The sequence below is a fragment of the Rhinatrema bivittatum genome, chromosome 2 (assembly GCF_901001135.1).
Source record: "Rhinatrema bivittatum chromosome 2, aRhiBiv1.1, whole genome shotgun sequence".
Taxonomy (NCBI): Eukaryota; Metazoa; Chordata; class Amphibia; order Gymnophiona; family Rhinatrematidae; genus Rhinatrema; species Rhinatrema bivittatum.
The window spans coordinates 358,142,813-358,160,992 of NC_042616.1; the positions used below are offsets into that span (position 1 = coordinate 358,142,813).

The following is an 18,180-nucleotide window of genomic DNA, read 5'->3' on the forward strand; positions in this document are numbered from 1 at the left end:
TCTCCAAGATAAACAATTTAAATTTCTTCACCAAGCTTTTTACTCTCCGCAAAAGGCCTTCCAGATGTGAATCACACCTACTCCCAAATGCCTCCGCTGTACACATCAGGAGGCAGACTATATGCATTGTTTTTGGAACTATGCGGACCTACAATCCTTGTGGGCAGAATTAAGAGACCTACTATTTACTCTATGGAAACACGCAATTCCACTAGCCCCTCATATCTGGCTATTTGGTGTTTATAACCCAACGCTGGCTGATCACCCTGCTCCTCGCCTATTACTTCTAGAAAAATTTACCCTCACGGCTAAATCGGTTATACTCTCTCAATGGACCTCAACTTCACCGGCACTTTTAAAGCCTGGAAACAACAGATCCAAAAATTGCTCACAATGGAATATCTTACTGCTAAGAATATTTCTCCCAAAAGGCTAGCTTATATGAGAGAAATATGGATTGATTAGATTAACTAACTGCATTTCTCCAGTTTCCCGCCAGTAATTAACCAGGGCTTCAATTCCTCAATGGACTTAAAGTTATGCGTGAATGTAAGCGCCTGACGTAATCTTTGATATACTTGTAGCTATACCCTTTGTTATACCCATGGGTGTACCCTTTATTATATGCAGAACACTCAATTGAAATGTATCAGAATTGGGGGGGAGGGGGGGAGGAGTATGAGTATGAAAAAGAGTAAAAATGGAAGTTACAGGTTTAATGTTTACTAACAAAGATGTTACCTATTGCATTGTTACATGAATAAACATAGTTAATAACAAATGCACAAAAAAAAATTTTAGAAAAGAGGTAAAAAGATGGTTATTTACGAAGGCCAATAAGGATACAACAATTTTTATTTCTATGATTTAATCTTTCTTTACTCATCAAACAAGATCGATGATTTTATCCAGCACTGTCATTTTACTCTTATTTTATATTTCACTTAGAACTATCTATATTGTTAATTTATAATTATTAGTTTTCAATTTTAGGCCAGTGCTCTTTTATATCTATTTTTGTATTGTACTCATACTATTTTGTATCTATATTATATTTAAAATACTCTTGCCCAAGTTGTTATATAGGTTGCAAATGTGGCCCTGCTGCTTTAAACGCAAGAATGTGCTTAGACTAAGTCTCTGGTCTCAGGATTTTTGTGGACAGCTAAAGCTCAATGTATTAGTTATCAGATATTAATGCATGACAGGTCTGTAGGAGGTCTAACACAGTGGTGTCCAACCTTTCTTGTGTTGTGACACACCTGGCACTGGGCTCACTTCATCATGGCACACTATCACTTTCCCAATCCCCCATTTCCCTGGCATCATCATCATCATTCTCTTTTCTTTCTTCTCCTCCCCAACCCCTAGCATCATCTTCCCTTCACTCTCCCATCATCACCTTTTCTCTTCCACCTTCCCTCTCTCCCCCCATCTCCAACCCCTCACCATTGTTTCTCCTCTCTTCCCTCTCCATTCCACTGCAATCCTTACCTTCTCTCCATCATCCTTAGCATCAACTCCGCTTCCCTCTCCCCCCCACCACCCCTGGTTATCATCACCTTCTTTCCGGTCCCCTTACACCTATCCCCCAGCATCATCACCTTCTCTTCCCTCTCTACCCCCCCCCCCCCCCCCCAGCATCATCACCTTTTTCCTTTTTCTCTCCCTTCTACCCCAGCATCACTTTTTCTTCCCTTTACTCTCCCTTCTATCTCCTGAATCATCACATTCTCTTCCCTTTTCTCTCCCCTCACCCTCTGGTATTATCACCTCCTCCTCCTTTTTCATCATCACCTTCTCTTCTCTCTCCCTACTTGCATCACCTTCCCCACTCTATCCTTCTACCTCCTGACATTATCTCTATCACCTTCTTTCTTGTACCCTCTCATTCCACTCCCCCCTTCCATCACCTTCCCTTTTCCAACCCTCTTCCTCCTTGGCATCATCACTTTCACTTTTCTCTCTCCACCCCCCTACTCCATCACCTTCCCTTCCCTCTCCCCCAATACCAGCTTCCTAGCAAATTTGGCTGCCTCTTCCAGCAACACTTACCTGCAATGCTTCTTTCTCCTGTTTCCCTCTGTAACAACTTTAGACAAGAGCCAGCAGAGGGGAAAGCAGCAGCAAGTACTGCTCTGACTCCCCCTGCTGGTGGGAGCATATTCTGCAGGCCAGCTGTGTAGGAGAAACAAAGAAGATTTTCACGGTACATCAGAGCACAGCTACGGTACATTAGTGTACCGCAGCACACCTGTTGGAAAACGCTGGTCCAGTATTCTGATAAAGTTTTACAATGCAACTTCTCAGATATGGTTTGGATGGAAATAGGTTGTAGTGAGTTTTCAGCTGTGTATTCCTGGACTGGTGGACTCTGAATTGTCCGCTTTTGCCATGGGGAGTTCATTTGCAAGATGCCAAAGTACCTCAGCATCTGACATGTTATCCCTTAATGAATGCAGTTAAGAAGGCTTAGAAATATCTTTGCTATTGGTGGGGCTCTTCTTAGATAGTTTCTAGTTATTTGGCTTTAGTAGGGAATAGAAATTGCCTTCCTGGTTTACATAAGGTTTTTAAGGATTAGTCTACTTATTAAATAAAGACTGTTTTGTATTCTCAATACACTATTCTTTTGAATAATTAAACTTGATTTTAATTTTCCTTTACAATTGTATCAATATCTGCAGGCTTCACATTATCTTAATGGTTTTATACAGTAATGTTCAAGTCCATTCAGCTTAATTCTTTAATGCAGCTGAGTATTACTGGATCTACAAGCAATAAAATTTAACACTAATGGAGAGTGGAGAACTAAGAACATCTATTTACCCGTTTCTGCAGCTGTTTGAGTCCAGGGGTGAGTTCGCTACTTGCCCCGACGGAGAACTCCGGCTGCCAGGGAGAGTGACGTCAGAGGGCGGACCCGAGGCGGAACCCGGAAGTGGCCTATAAGAACTGTGAGCCCGAACCTCAATTTTGAGAGTGGAGAACTGAGAACATCTATTTACCTGTTTCTGCAGCTGTTTGAGTCCAGGGGTGAGTTCGCTACTTGCCCCGACGGAGAACTCCTGCTACCGGGGAGAGTGACGTCAGAGGGCGGACCCGAGGCGAAACCCGGAAGTGGCCTATAAGAACTGTGAGGCCGCGGCGCGCAGCAGCCGCCAGCATGCCGCTTAAGCCGCGCGAGCGTAAGGGGCTTTGCCGGGCTTCGCCTCAATCGCCTGGACTTTAAGTAAGAATAATTTTTTACATTCATTGACCCTCCCCAATATAGTTTCTCTGAGTTTAATGTTGTCTCATCTCTCCAATGTCATCTTCTTGTTTAGTGGCTAATTAGTAACATAGAAGGGTCCAAAGTGGGATATTATTGTGAATGGGTAATTAGTTGTTTGTCTTTTTTTGGTTCTTAAATAAATATGCTTCCCAAGAGGAAGGAGAAGGTGAGAATTTTCCCATCCCTCCCCTTGCCTTCACCTATTCAACAAGAAATAACCCATTTTTTGGCTTCTCCTGTATTAAAGGATAGAGGTAACAATGACTCTGATGTGCTAGTCAGTCAGGGAGAACAGCCTAGCCTAGCAGAAGAGGCCTCTTTAAGTCCTAATTTAGGACTTCCGCCAGCTCAGAGAACCAGTGAGGAGTATTTAGAGGAGTTGTCTTCTGATAAAATATTTCCCTCATTTGGATCATGATTGATGTTAACCCGCAAGTTAGGATCAGGAGGGGATGACACCTCAAATACCAAAATGCTGCCCTTAGAGGGAAAAGAAGGTGGGAATAGCTTGCTCGATACTGATACAGCTGATACTATACCATCTAGAACACTGGTACGACCGGCGGTGGTAACATTAGACACTTTATGGGAGATAATGGCAGGTATGCTTACAAATATAAAAGGTTTAGAAGAGAAAGTAGATTCTTTAAGTATTGGAAATCAACAAGATTACTTGCATACACAGAAACAGATTAAGGAATCGGCTGAAAGAATTAAAATCTTAGAAGAAAATCAGAGAAAGATTCAAGAATTTAACATGTCTGTGGTTAAGGATAGAGAGATTTTAACAAGGCGAATGGAATCATTGGAGAACAATTCCAAGCGCTGTAATTTAAGGTTTCTAAACTTCCCAAGGATCGTAGGGGAAGTTCCATTAATTACAGTAAAAAAATTTCTGGTGGAAGCACTTGGTTATGCTCTCAAAGATTCACCTACAGTACAAAGTTGTTATTTCCTACCTAAACCAAGACATATGGAAAACAGAACAGAAATGTTTCAAGGGAATCTAACAAATTTTTTAGAAGATTCTTCAGCACAAATTACAGAATGGGAGAGTTTGTTGGTTACGTTTTCTTCGATAGAAGAAATTAACTCAATTATGAAAAAATATTTTAACAAATACCCCGTTAAATTCTTAGAAAGTGCAGTTAAGATTTATCCTGATTTGGCTGTTTCCACACAGGCGTAAAGCTTTTTTGACATACCGCCAGAAGTTATCTCAAAGAGATTTTCATTTATTTTACGCTTTCCATGCAAATGTATGATTAAAAACCAAGAAGATCTATATATCTTTTTTATTCCTGATCAATTAAAAAATTTTCCTGCGCAGGATCAATTACCAGCCTCATCTCCAGTGTCTAATTAAAACAATGGGATTAAATACAGGTTCTATGTGTGTTTGAGTAAATATATTTTTATTTTTCAGATAAAACTCCCCATATGATTACTGTCAATAAACAAGTACTCTTCCATTTTGATTGATATGTTGTATGGATTAGATAACATGAATTTATAAGTGAATAATTTAAAGGTTAAGTAATTTATATGATCAATCCATGATTTTTCTGTATGCAAATGTTGATAAAGTTTGTATTTTTGAAAAAGGATAAATAAAGAATTAAAAAAAAAAATTTAACATTAATATACAATGAGATTAAAGAAAGCATCCAATATAGTAATAAGTTAGTATCGAAATTGAACAGAAACAGGTTCCAATCTTACAATAGAGATTATGGGACATTTATTTAATAATTTACCTAATATATCCATTGACATTAAGTTATAAGACATGCAGTATAAAATTCTGTATAGGAGTTATTGTGCTGCAAATAAAGCCTTTCATATGGACTTGATTCGATCTAATATTCAAAAAAGGACTTAAAACCCGGTTATTCAAAGAAGCTTTTCCAGAGCCATAAGCTTTAAGCCCCCAGCGGAAATCTTATTATTTTAAGTACAGCTTTAGATACCCAAGTCTTAAATTCGTTTTAATAGGTGCTCTTAGATGTTTTACTTTAAGAAAAATGTGTATCTTCTTATTGCTTTGATATGCTAGTGTTTTTATCTCAAATGTTTTATTAAGTACCTTATGTAATTTATTTTTCTTAGCTTTTTGGAAGTCAAACATTTTAATTGCATTTGACGATACTTTGTAAACCAATGTGATGTCTGTTTCGAACGTCGGTAAAGAAAAATTATTAAATAAATTAAATAAATAAATAAATAAATAAATGTTACGCCATCAAATTATGAAAAGGAATTGTTATAGGTGAGTTTTAAGTGGTCCCGGCCTAGCTCATCATGTTTTTATTAAGTTTATTATAATTATTTTGGTTTGGATGGAATGAGTGTGTCTAAGTGAATGGTTTTATCTTGTGTTTATATTGCTGTTCTCTAGCAGCCTGAATGAAAAAAGGAAACATAACAATTTTTTAAAATTCTTCACACAGTTTGTTAGTTGGTGTTTTTTAAAGAGGGTGTTTTATTATACTGGTTAACCAAACATCAAAACATCTCCTACTGGGAAAAACAGAACTAGCTAGACTGCTACAGATCCCTACAAAGAAAAAGAAAATTACTTACCTGCTAATTTTCGTTCCTGTAGTACCATGGATCAGTCCAGATGGTGGGTTATGTCCCCCGTCCAGCAGATGGAGTCAGAACAAAACTTCGGAGGGTGCTGCCCTATAAGCCAGTGCACCCTCTGTGGCATCTCAGTATAGAGAATATCAAAGCCAAAGATAAATAAAGATGATGATGGATCAAGCTAAATAAACACACTGGAACATAACATAACATAACAACATGCCATACTGGGTCAGACCAAGGGTCCATCAAGCCCAGCATCCTGTTTCCAACAGTGGCCAATCCAGGCTATAAGAACCTGGCAAGTACCCAAAAACTAATGGCTTGCTAATGGCAGTGGCTATTCTCTAAGTGAACTTAATAGCAGGTAATGGACTTCTCTTCCAAGAACTTATCCAATCCTTTTTTAAACACCACTATACTAACTGCACTAACCACATCCTCTGGCAACAAATTCCAGAGTTTAATTGTGCGTTGAGTAAAAAAGAACTTTCTCCAATTAGTTTTAAATGTGCCCCATGCTAACTTCATGGAGTGCCGCCAGTCTTTCTACTATCCGAAAGAGTAAATAACCCGTTCTAGACCTCTCATAATTTTAAACATCTCTATCATATCCCCCCTCAGCCGTAACACACGCAAACTGTTATCAAAACTAGAACTGTTAACGAACAAACTTGCAAAAAGAACTGTGGAGCGCAGCCCTTTAACATAGAGGTTAAACAGCTGAACTGAGTAAGCACAGGCGGAAGGGAAGTTGAGCAGTAAACCCCAAACCCCAATTTTCTGAGGGAGGGTGTCTGGACTGATCCTTGGTACTGATAAAGCAGGAGGGTAGGTTGTCTAAGAATGCCGTGTGGGCAACAAAGTGGATTAGACACCGAAATAAGTCCAAGTGTATCTTTATTTGAGAGGAGACATAAATTCATACAGGTGCCCGACTCAGGCCGAGTTTCGCCCCGCATGGGGCTGCCTCAGGGGCTAAAATAATAAATACAACATATAAATAAACTTACATACATCGATATTTAAAACATAAAGCTTAATTAAAACAAAACAACATATAAAGGTACCAAAGAATAGAAAAAAATGAAATAAATATCACTTTATCAGAGAGAAAGCTGAAAACATAATCCTAAAAATTAATAAAATTATAATATAGCAGCAGTATTTATACCTGTGTGGAGATGTTCTCTTTTTCTGTATCACAAAAGTACTCTTATAAAAGTTTCAATTATCAAATAGTCTGGTTTTTTATGATCGTATTAATTTTAATTATTCTGTTTTTATTTTTCTGTGCCTGTACAAGCATTTTGTGGTTTATCAGTTTTTATTGTTAACAATGTGATTTTATATTTTTGAGTATTTATAGATTTCTCTTGTTTTAAAGTATGCTGTTTTATATTGTCACACTTTATAATTGTTTACAATTTACGTATTTACATGTGCTCCGGTTAAGGTATTTGGTTCATTATGTTTCATTATTAGTATTTGTTTCATTTCCGGCGTACTTATAGATTTTTCTAGTTTTAAGTATGCTGTTTGTTAATGTCATATTTTACAATTGTTTACATTTTTATGTATTTATATGTGCTCCTATTAAGGTATTTGTTTCATTATATTTATTGCTTATTTAATAATTTTTATGATTTTTATCAAGCCTTATATTATTATGTATTTTGATGTTTCTTAGGACAATTTTTTAATTAATATAGGCACTGTTTTAAACTAATAGTTTTTTTCAATATTTTATTTGATTTAAAAATTTACTGACAATGCAGTAATCATACTGTATATAGTAGTCTTGTTATAGTCTCTCTCTCTTAATTGGCTAGATAGGTTTATACAGAAAGATTTTAATAACAGCTGTTATATCTGTGTGGATGTTTTTGCAGTGTAAGTTGATACAGGCTGTTCAAAATGTTTTTTAAGTATATAATCATGCACAAACCATTACGTTTTATAGGTGACTAGATCATCGATACTTGTGTGTGCCCATTACCATTCGCTTGCCCTTTTCATAAAATATAATTTTGAAAGCAAATATTTTATAATTAATTTAAAGCATTTTTCATGGTTATTTCGTTTATTTATTTTTTTATAAATATATTGGAACACATTTTGTATTTCAAGTCGCAACTCTGAGTGTTTACACATACGGGTTCTTTTTTAGTCACTCCCCCTTATTTGATTGACAAGCCTTCTGGCGCGTTTTTCAGCTTATTTAAAAAGCTAAGTTGTCTCCTCAGCGTTTTAAGTTCTTTATGTAGACGAGCAGAGACGACACGCTTCTGCACAAGTACTGGAGTAAGTAATAAACTTGTTTATTGAGTTAATTTTCAAAATAGACCCACAAGTCGATTTCTTAGCAGTCCTAAGACTTTAGTTCCTGCCGAGATATGATATATTTTTTGGCCTATTAATATAAGGTTAAAGACATCAGATATACAATGCAGCAGAATCGCTGAGAGTTCTTTATTTTTATTTCTATTTTAAGGCAGCAATTTTTTGCTCAGCAGTAGCTGATTTTTCATAATTAAATATTAAAAATAGAATACTGCATTAGCATTACATTTTATTCCATTTTCATATTTTTCCACATATAACCGGCAGGTATGAATGTTCATAAGGTATGTAAGTAAGATATATGTTAAGTCAGATAATGGGCATTCGTATGTTACAGCAATAGTTGTTTATATTTTCGGTCTCAGTGTTAGTTGTGCAGTGCAAGTTTGGAGCGGCGGTCATCATGGCTGTTTAAAGGGCTATTCTAGAGTGTAAAAACAAGCACAATTGATTATGTTTTACAGTAGATTAAATCATTTATACTCGTGTGTGTCTGTCACTATAAAATTATAAAGTTAATTTATGGTTTTGTTTCATTAATCTAGCACATTTCGTTATCGCACTTTGGTACTTTAGGTTTGTTCACATACGTGTTGTTTTCTAAGACACTCCTTCATTCTTGATTGACAAGCCTTTGGCGCGTTTTCAGATCACTTGAATAGCTCCGTAGTCTCTACAGTATTTTAAAGTTCTTTATGTAGACGAGTGGAGACCGCGTGTATTCGTATTAGCAATTGAGTGAGCAATCTATATGTAGATTGATTTTTTCCTATCTGGTAACAGAATTACAAGTCGATCACTTAGAAGCCCTAAAGTTTTTAGTCTCTGCCGAGATACGATGTTTTTGATACAGTTACAATCGGATAAAATTGGCACTCTATCTGGGCAACAACAAGCTAGGTGGAAAGAACACTGCCCAAATCTCATCTTGGAGTGAGTTTCCTCACTCCGAAGGCCATCAAATCTTCACAAGAGACCACTGTTCTGTTCGTACATTTCACGTTGAATGTCAAAGTGGCCCCTAACCCCCTACCCTAATACTTAACCCTCACCTCGAGTTACTAGGTGGGCCTCCCATAGGGATACAAATACCTGTCTATGGAGGAGGCACTATAGCAAGGCTCGCGCTCTCTCTCTCGCTCTCTGAAACAGGCCTGTCCGGAAACATCATGAACCGCGATAAACCTTTACCGGCCTCTAGTGCACAACGTAACGCAAATGAAAGAGGTGTAGTTATTGGCCGCGTTAGGAGCCACGCTAACACTGCGGCTGTTTCGCGGTACACAATAAATCCTCCCTACTTTACATTTGCTCCGCCCCAACTCCGCCCCCTGAATAAAAAATTAAAAAATTTGCATTCGCAAATCACATTAACGGCTGTTAGCGTGATTTGCGGAATTATCACCCACGGTAACTCCTTGGAAAATGACCCCCTGAGAGAGAGTTTTTTTAGTATCTATGGTAGTTTATTTCAATATTGACGTACTTTTAACGCTTTGTTTTAAGCGATTCAAAGTTTGATATTTAATGAGTGAAACAAGTTTAAGAGTTTTTTGTCAGGTTCATTTTTATTGTTTAGCCAGTGCCTGTAATTTAATTTGAGTTTGGGTATTTAATTTTTAACAAGAATTTATATTAAATATGCTTAGGGGAGTTAACACTAACTCAAATAGGAGCGTGTGTTTCGGAGATTAGAGTTTAAGAACAATTGTTAGTTAAATTATATAATTTAGGATTATAGTTATTAACCATATACCGGTATTTATTTGCATTTAGTTCTTATTTTATGATACAGTTTTTGATTTATTCATCATTTGATTATACATTCAAATTTATAAGTAATTTTATTTTGTCTATCCATTTACAGACTATTAGATAATTGAAACTTTTATAAGAGCACTTTTGTGATACAGAAAAAGAGAACATCTCCACACAGGTATAAATACTGCTGCTATATTATAATTTTATTAATTTTTAGGATTATGTTTTCAGTTTTCTCTCTGATCAAGTGATATTTATTTCATTTTTTTCTATTCTGTGGTACCTTTATATGTTATTTTGTTTTAATTAAGCTTTATGTTTTAAATATCGATGTATGTAAGTTTATTTATATGTTGTATTTATTATTTTAGCCCCTGAGGCAGCCCCATGCGGGGCAAAACTCGGCCTGAGTCGGGCACCTGTATGAATTTATGTCTCCTCTCAAATAAAGATACACTTGGAATTATTTCGGTGTCTGATCCTTGGTACTACAGGAACGAAAATTAGCAGGTAAGAAGTAATTTTCTTTTCCCTGTAGTACCAGGATCAGTCCAGACAGTGGGATGTATCAAAGCGTCCCTAAAGAGGGTGGGCCCCTAAAAGACCTGCTCGAACTACCCTGTCCCCAAAGTAGCCGGAGGTCAGCGACTGGAGCTGTAGTTAGTAGTGGCGTGCGAAAGTATGCAGAGACTTCTGAGTCGCTGCCCGACAGATCTCCTGGGCAGGAACAGATTGACTTTACGCCCAGGATGCAGCTTGAGAACAAAGCGAATGGGCTTTAACCCCCAGCAGGGGCTGTCTACCCGCTCCTATATAGGACGCCACATTGGCCTCCTTGAGCCAGCGAGCGATGGTTGTCTTTGTTGCCTTAGAACCTTTCTGTGGTCCCGACCAGAGGACAAAGAGATGATCGGGAAAGAAGAAAGTCATTGGTGACCTCCAGGTACCAAATCAGTGTGCGCTTAACATCAAGTCTTCGGAGATCCCGTGAGTCCTCAGTAGAGAAGGAGGGCAATTCTACCGTCTGATTCAAGTGAAAGGCCGAAACCACCTTAGGGAGAAATAAAGGCACTGTGCGTAAGGACACACCAGAGTCAGTGAAACGGAGGTAGGGTTCCCTGCATGATAATGCTTGCAGTTCGGAAACTCGACGCACAGAACAGATGACCACCAGAAAAACCGCTTTAAGGGTGAGGTCCTTGAGGGTAGAGGAACGCAGGGGTTCAAAGGGATGTCCTGCCAGGCAGCGAAGGACTAAATTGAGGCTCTAGGAGGGACAAGGAGTCTGGATTGGAGGCCTCAAGTGCTTAACCCCTCGAAGGAAACGAACTATGTCAGGGTAAGAGGGCAAAGACCTGTGTTCCCGTAAGTGGACCAAGGACCCCAGGGAAGCTACTTGAACCCGTAAGGAATTGTAGGCCAATCCTGTGTCCAAACAGTCCTGAAGAAACTGGAGGATCTGAGGCACAGAAGCTGCCCTCGGGTTTATAGAATGCGAAGTGCACCAGGACTCAAAGACATGCCAGACGCGCACAAAAGCGATGGAGGTGGATGTTTTCCTAGGTTTAAGGAGGGTTGGGACTACAGCATCCGGATACCCCCGGCGTTGGAGCCGCCACGTTTCAAAAACCATGCCACAAGACAGAAGCGTTCTGCCTGGTCGAAAAATACTGGTCCTTGGTGCAGGAGCCGCAGCAAATGCCCCAGGCAGAGCAGTCCATCCACCACTAGGTTGATCAGGACCTGATTCTATATGCTGAAGTGGCAGCTAAAAGGAACACGACCATCCAGGTGAAAAATTTTAGGTCTATCAACTCAAGGCTCAAAGTGAGGTTTCTTAAACTGAGCCAGGACCATACTAAGGCTCCCATGGTGCTGGCAGTTTACTGACTGGAGACTTGGTAGGCCACAGTTCCTTCATGAATTTAGACACTAAAGGGTGGAGAAGGTTAGGAACGGTCTAGCCGCTGGCAAAGAGATATACCTTGACCAAAGAGGTACCAATGCCTGATAAGAGCAACAAGAGATGCTGAAGGTGGTTCTCAGATCACAAAAGAAAGAGTCCAGATGAACAGTCACACATCTCACAGAGAGATTCTCTTCCACTTAAAAACTGTAGAACTTCCTCGTGGAAAGTTTCCTAGCTGAGATTAGAATGTCCTCCACAGCTTTAAGAAAGAGCAGGAGACCACTGCATGCTCAATATCCATGCCATGAGGGCTAAGGTCAGAAAATTTGAATGGCAGAGTTTACCATCCTCCTGGTTGATGAATGAGACACCTCCAACTGAACTGGAGGCTGTGCCAACAGCTGGAGGAATTAAGGATGCAACATTTGATGTGGCCAAGCCAGGGTTATGAGACTAACTCTTGCCTGGTCCCGTAGACTCTTCTGGACAGTCCTGGCAATGAGTGGAATTGGTGGGTATGTGTATAGCAGACCAAACACTCCAGTCTAGCATGAAAGCAACAGGAGATGATCTGTAGCTGCTCAATCTTATGGAACAAAGTGACCTTCCAGTTGCCCTCAAATATGAATGAATCAATTAAGGGAGTTCTCCAATGGAGGAACAGATCATCTGTGACTCAATGATCCAGAGAACACTCGTGAGCCTGCAGGACTCTGCTGAACTACTCCACCAGTGTATTCTTAACACTTGGGAGACAGGTCGTCTGGAAAGAACTACTGTGACAATAGGCCTAGGAGCAAATCCAAAAGGCCTCCTCACAGAAAGCATAAGAGCCTGTGACCCTTTATTTATGTAAAACATGAATACCTGATTCTCTGGATCAAAGTTCTCTTGCTGCAAGCAGCTGGGAGAAAAAGCTTAACACATACTAGATGGACCACAGTCCCAGAAGGCAGATCTACAGGAAAGCCTCCACTTCTGACCACACTCAGAATCCACATGGCTCCAGTGTCTGTTTCCCAATCTTTTGTGAAAGTATAGGTGGACAGTACCACTTAATGCATTGGAATGCACAGCAGAAGGCCTAAAGGCCACCACTTCCGGGTTCATCCACAACTACAGAGATGCCCATATTTCAGGAGTAATGGATATATGATACAGCAAATGATCCCACTAGTCCTAGCAGGCCAACTGGACTCCCGTGGCAGCCTTGCTTGGTCGGGGTTCAACACTGCCATTCCTCCCACCCCACCCCCTGGCTATGCGATGCCTGCCTCACCGGCCAAAGGCTCCCTCCCTTCTTCCTACTCTCACTGGCAGGTAGAAGGGAGGCTTCCAATTGGCCTGTGGGGGCTGGAAAAAGGGAGAAGGAAAGTACAACGGGGCAGTGGGACACTGGGAGATGTGACACACCTGCCGGTGTTTGGCGACACACCAGTTGAGAAGCAGACACACACGGGCAGATTTTAAATGCCCTGCTCGCGTAAATCCGCCTGGATTTACGCGAGCAGGGCCCTCGCGCGCCTATTTTGCATAGGCCGCCGGCGCGCATAAGTCCCGGGGTTTTTTTAAGGGGGCGTGTCGGGGCGGGGTCGAATGACGCGGCGCCGGCCCGGGGGCGTGGTCGAGGCCTCCGGACCAGCCCCCGGATCGGATGACGGCGCGCCAGCAGTCTGCTGGTGCGCGTCAATTTACGTCTGCTTCTAGCAGGCGTAAATCGAGGGACAAAGGTAAGGGGGGGTTTTAGATAGGGCCGGGGGGGGGGTGGGCGAAAGAAAGTTCCCTCCGAGGCCACTCCAATTTCGGAGCGGCCTCGGAGGGAATGGAGGCAGGCTGCACGGCTCGGCGCGCACAGGCTACCCAAAATCGGCAGCCTTGCGCGCGCCGATCCAGGATTTTATAAGATACGCGCGGCTATGCGCATATCTTATAAAATCCAGCGTACTTTTGTTTGCGCCTGCTGCGCGAACAAAAGTACGGGATCGCGCTCTTTTTTAAAATCTACCCCACAAAGAGCAATGAGAGAGAGAAGAGGATCGAGATAGGACAGGGTATTAAGTAGGTGTGGATCAACAGTGTCAAAAGTAGCAGACAGGTCAAGGAAGATGAGGATTGAGTAAAGTCATTTGGTTTTAGCTATAAATAGATTTGAACCCACTTACCAAAGATTTTTTAGACTTTAATATTTTCCATTCTTCTATAAAATTCAACTTTTTATTTATTTTTTTAACTGAAAAGTTCTATTCAGTGATGCAGTGGCAGCAGTGAAATTTGCAATCTGCAAACTTGCAAAATCAAACAAAAATGAAAACAATTATTGACAGAGACTGAGAATCTGTCTGTTCAGTAGCAGGGACAAAAAAAGACAAAGGGGCTCAACAAGGCAGCGCCTGTGCATGGGAACTCTTGCACATGTTCAGAAAGACTTCTGAATTCGACCATCAAATGTCACCCACTGGTTATGGCCGGTTTACTCCTGCTTGGTCTATAGAGAACCTGGCTTGATTCTTCCTAAATCTTTCTCCTTCCCTCTAATTGAAACACCCTCTCTTCTACAACAGTTTTGTATATATTTCCCACAGAACTGACAATTATTAATTTTTCTGCTGTAAAAATGAAACAAAGTTTCCAGAGGCCAACAATTCAATAAGTGTAGAAACCCTCTACAGTGTATAATCAAGGGATTTTGACACATTTTGGGTCCTAAGGACATGAGGCTCATCCCATAAATAGGGAATGCACCAAAATCCTTTAATGTGACCCAAAATGTATTACGGTAATCATATTCACAATCACAGGACTGGTACCACTGAACGGGTCATGCTCTGATACGGCAAGGCATACCTTTGTTTAGACGAAGCCATGAGCAGTCTTTCACTCTCATCTTCCACATTAGCTCCTGCAGCGAGAGCCTGTCGTACTTTCCCATAGAAATTAATTTTTTTACATTTTTCAAGAAGCGACATTTGTTATGGCTGGAGCCCCACAGCTTGTCAGGCACCACCCTGTGTAAGCATTCCCTAACAAACGCATACACTTGCTGGATGCTGTTATGCTGCCTGAGGAATACGAGGAAGTCAGAATTATCTACATCGTTTGAAGAACGTATTTGCCTCTCTTTTCCGTTTTGATTTAAATTAGCTATGTCACTGATGGGGACCGAAACGCTTAACTCCAGCGAACACGTTTCTTTTTCTGAAGGATTGTGTATTTCACCGACCAAAGGTTCAGTCCCATTATTCTCTTTTTCTGGTTTGAATCTCTCTTCTGCTTCATTTGGTGCCAACTGATGAAATGTGCGTGATCTTGCTTGTGGTTGCACGCAATCTCTGTTTACATTTACTTCTGAAACCCAAGCTGGGCAATTTTTTCTTAGAATTATCCTGTATGGACACTTCTTGTGGTAGTGTATAAGGTCTTGGAACACATGTTTCATCTGCCAATAACGTTTAGGTAATTTCTTCTTTTTCCAATAATTATGAAGTTTTTTGCTAGATTTCTGCTCAAATACATTGCAGTTCAAGAATATAGTTTCTATCAGTCTCTGACCTCCAGCACAACATCTCTTTAAACTATTCAGTAAGAAAGACTGTGGAAAATCTTCTTTTAGGCTCCTACCACAGAACAACATATATCCTCTTTCAATGCATATTGGGGAAGATGAGCTTTCACTCTGCAGCTTACAATATGTCTTAGTTGACGTTTTTCCTAGCAATCTGTGTTGTAAAGAAATGCCTTCAGTTTGTTTAGTTTTAATATCCACATGTCTTCCACCACTGTCAGGAGCATTTCCTTTGATTAATTGAGCACTGATACTGTCAACTTCTTGGAGACTGTGTTCACCCCAAATTTCTTGGTCTCCATTTCCTTTAATAACAGATTTCTTGTCAGTTAAAGTTTTCTCCACAGATATCGCAGATAGCACATCATGAGCATTTTCTGACTTTTGCTTTATTTTAGCTAAAGAAGAGGTAGGCTTTAACTCTTCATTCTCCGATAAATTTCTCTTCCTCCTCTTGATAGGAACGTCTAATGTAGCACCATCATAATGCCTCTTTCCTGATCTAACCCAAGCTGTTGTCCTAAGATCTGTTTCAATTTGGTCTCCTAGATGTTCTATGACCATTAAATCTTGATTTACTGTACCAAGTGTCTGCTGATTCGTTGCCATTTCTGCTTCACACTGTGGGTTGGTAAACACAGAACCCAGTATTTCCTTTGTACTCTGGCTGCCTGTACGTATAGTATTAGTTTGCAATCTTTGTTTATGCCTCCAATTAGCTTTTAAAAGGCACCTCTTGTGAAACTTAACCTTTTTTTGAACATATTGGAATAAAATATTATATTGACGTCTTAAAAGCTGTTTGACCCATGGTGAAGATAAACTTTTATCAGATGAAAAATTATAAATAGGCTGACCACTGATTTGGTAGCAGCAGCTAGATGGTACCAACATAAAGAGAGAGCAGTGCTCTAGCAAATACATCATCATATCATCCCCTATCCTGCTCAGTAGTATTTCCCAGAGAGCACTGGTGCTAATGGTGGCTGTTGTAGTGTTAGGTGAGTAGTTGCATATATTTGGAGCAAACATAACATGCAGTGAGCTTTTTTCATCTATTAATGCATATCCAAATGCCAGAACATTCTTCTTCCTTTTTTCACAAATCTTCTGAATCACTCTAGCCACTAATTCTCGCTGAGTTGATAACTAATGAAAAAAATAAAAAAATAAAATAGGTAAGATATTCAGAAAGATTATTTGTTTCAGTTACAAAATCAGATTCATGTACAATAAACAAATTATGAAAAGAAGCACATTTTCTCAAATTTTATGTCTTATGAAAGCATCTCTCACTCTTCAGGCCTACAAAGAAAGCCACATTGCTCTTCACGGCAACAAAGAAAGCCACTTTGCTTGCCTATAGCAAGAGCTCTCTATAGATAGCAAGATACCATTCCACCAAAGAGGACAATGTCATCTGATGGAGCTCAGAATGGACCTCTTCTTCAGAAACCTCCAGAGCTTTATCCATGCTCCTATTGAGGAGGTGTGGACTGACCCACATCACGTAGGACCCCCCTCTTTAAATCATATCAAGCTTAAGTAGAAACAACTCCTAATGGAAACAGGTAGGTTTGTATAGACTGGTATCCTGCTGTTCTCTGTGAACACCTATTAGATAAGCAACTTTGCTTTCTCCAAGGACATGCAGGATAGCAATCCCCAAAAGAGAAAAACCCTAACTACAGTTTGCCCATGAACAAAAAAAGAAAGAAAAAAACATGCCAACAAATACTGTTATTGAGAGCCTTATAGTGCCTTTTTTTCTTTAAAACAACCAACTAATAAAAATGGGCTCTGGGGGGGATAAAGTTGCATTCTACTCCTCAAAAACAACATGCGCGATTGTTTGGAGTTGACCCAGCAATCCATGTGTAGACTGAACGCCATGTCACAGCCTTCAAATCCCTTTCATGGAGGCTGATCACAGAGGAGCCACCAAAGTCACCATAACTCTCACACTATTAATCTTAACATGCCCTGCAAGAGCTAGATCCACCTGAGCATAAGAGGAAATACAAAACTACTATCTAATTAGACATCATGCATTTGCAATTGCAGGACTATTTGGGTGAAAAGAAACAACAAAAATAAAAAGGTATACTTTATATGGGCTTTAGTCCAGATAGAAAGCTAAGGTCTTTCTGCAATTCAGATTAAAGGGCTTGTTCACCGCTGTGGACATGTGGTCATGAAAAACAAGTCAGAAAGTTGACTCACTGGTTAAGGTGTAAATCCAACACCACTTTAGGCAGGAACTTAGGAACCACCAAATTGTGATAGCTTGGAGCTTACTGACTCCATGAGCAGAAATAATTGCCACCAAAACCATGACCTTCCAGGTTAAACACTTCAGTACACAGGAGTTGAGGCTCAAATACATTACTGCCATGCTGAGATCCCACGAAATCACAGTGGGCTTGGGAGCTTCACTTAAAACAAGTCTTGCATAAATCTGACAAATAAAGGATACTGAGATGACGTTACCTTCTACACAGTGATAGCTCAGTGCAGATTCTGAGAGATGGTATTCGAGCAGTTTTTGTGTGGGGCTGGAGAAAAGACCTAAGACCTTGTCCTCATTGTTGCTCGGGAGGTGGACTCTTGGGCCGAGGTGGGGTTGACGCTACCCGTAGGAGGGATCCTACGGGTCCCCACCGTCAGCAGGCGGAGTGGGCTGGCTGACGGAGGCCGGCTGGAGCTTCGCCAATACCAGCCCTCGTTCCCCGCGGGTTGAGCCTT

General features: G+C 40.2%; 1 protein-coding gene across 1 annotated transcript in view; it reads right to left on the reverse strand.

Moving 5' to 3' along the window:
- TERT (telomerase reverse transcriptase) overlaps positions 1 to 18,180 on the reverse strand; it is a 273,000-nt gene that overhangs the window by 249,719 nt on the left and 5,101 nt on the right. The window contains exon 2 of the mRNA XM_029589929.1: positions 14,718 to 16,584. Coding sequence (XP_029445789.1) covers positions 14,718 to 16,584 — 1,867 coding nt within the window. The remainder of the gene's footprint in view (positions 1 to 14,717; positions 16,585 to 18,180) is intronic.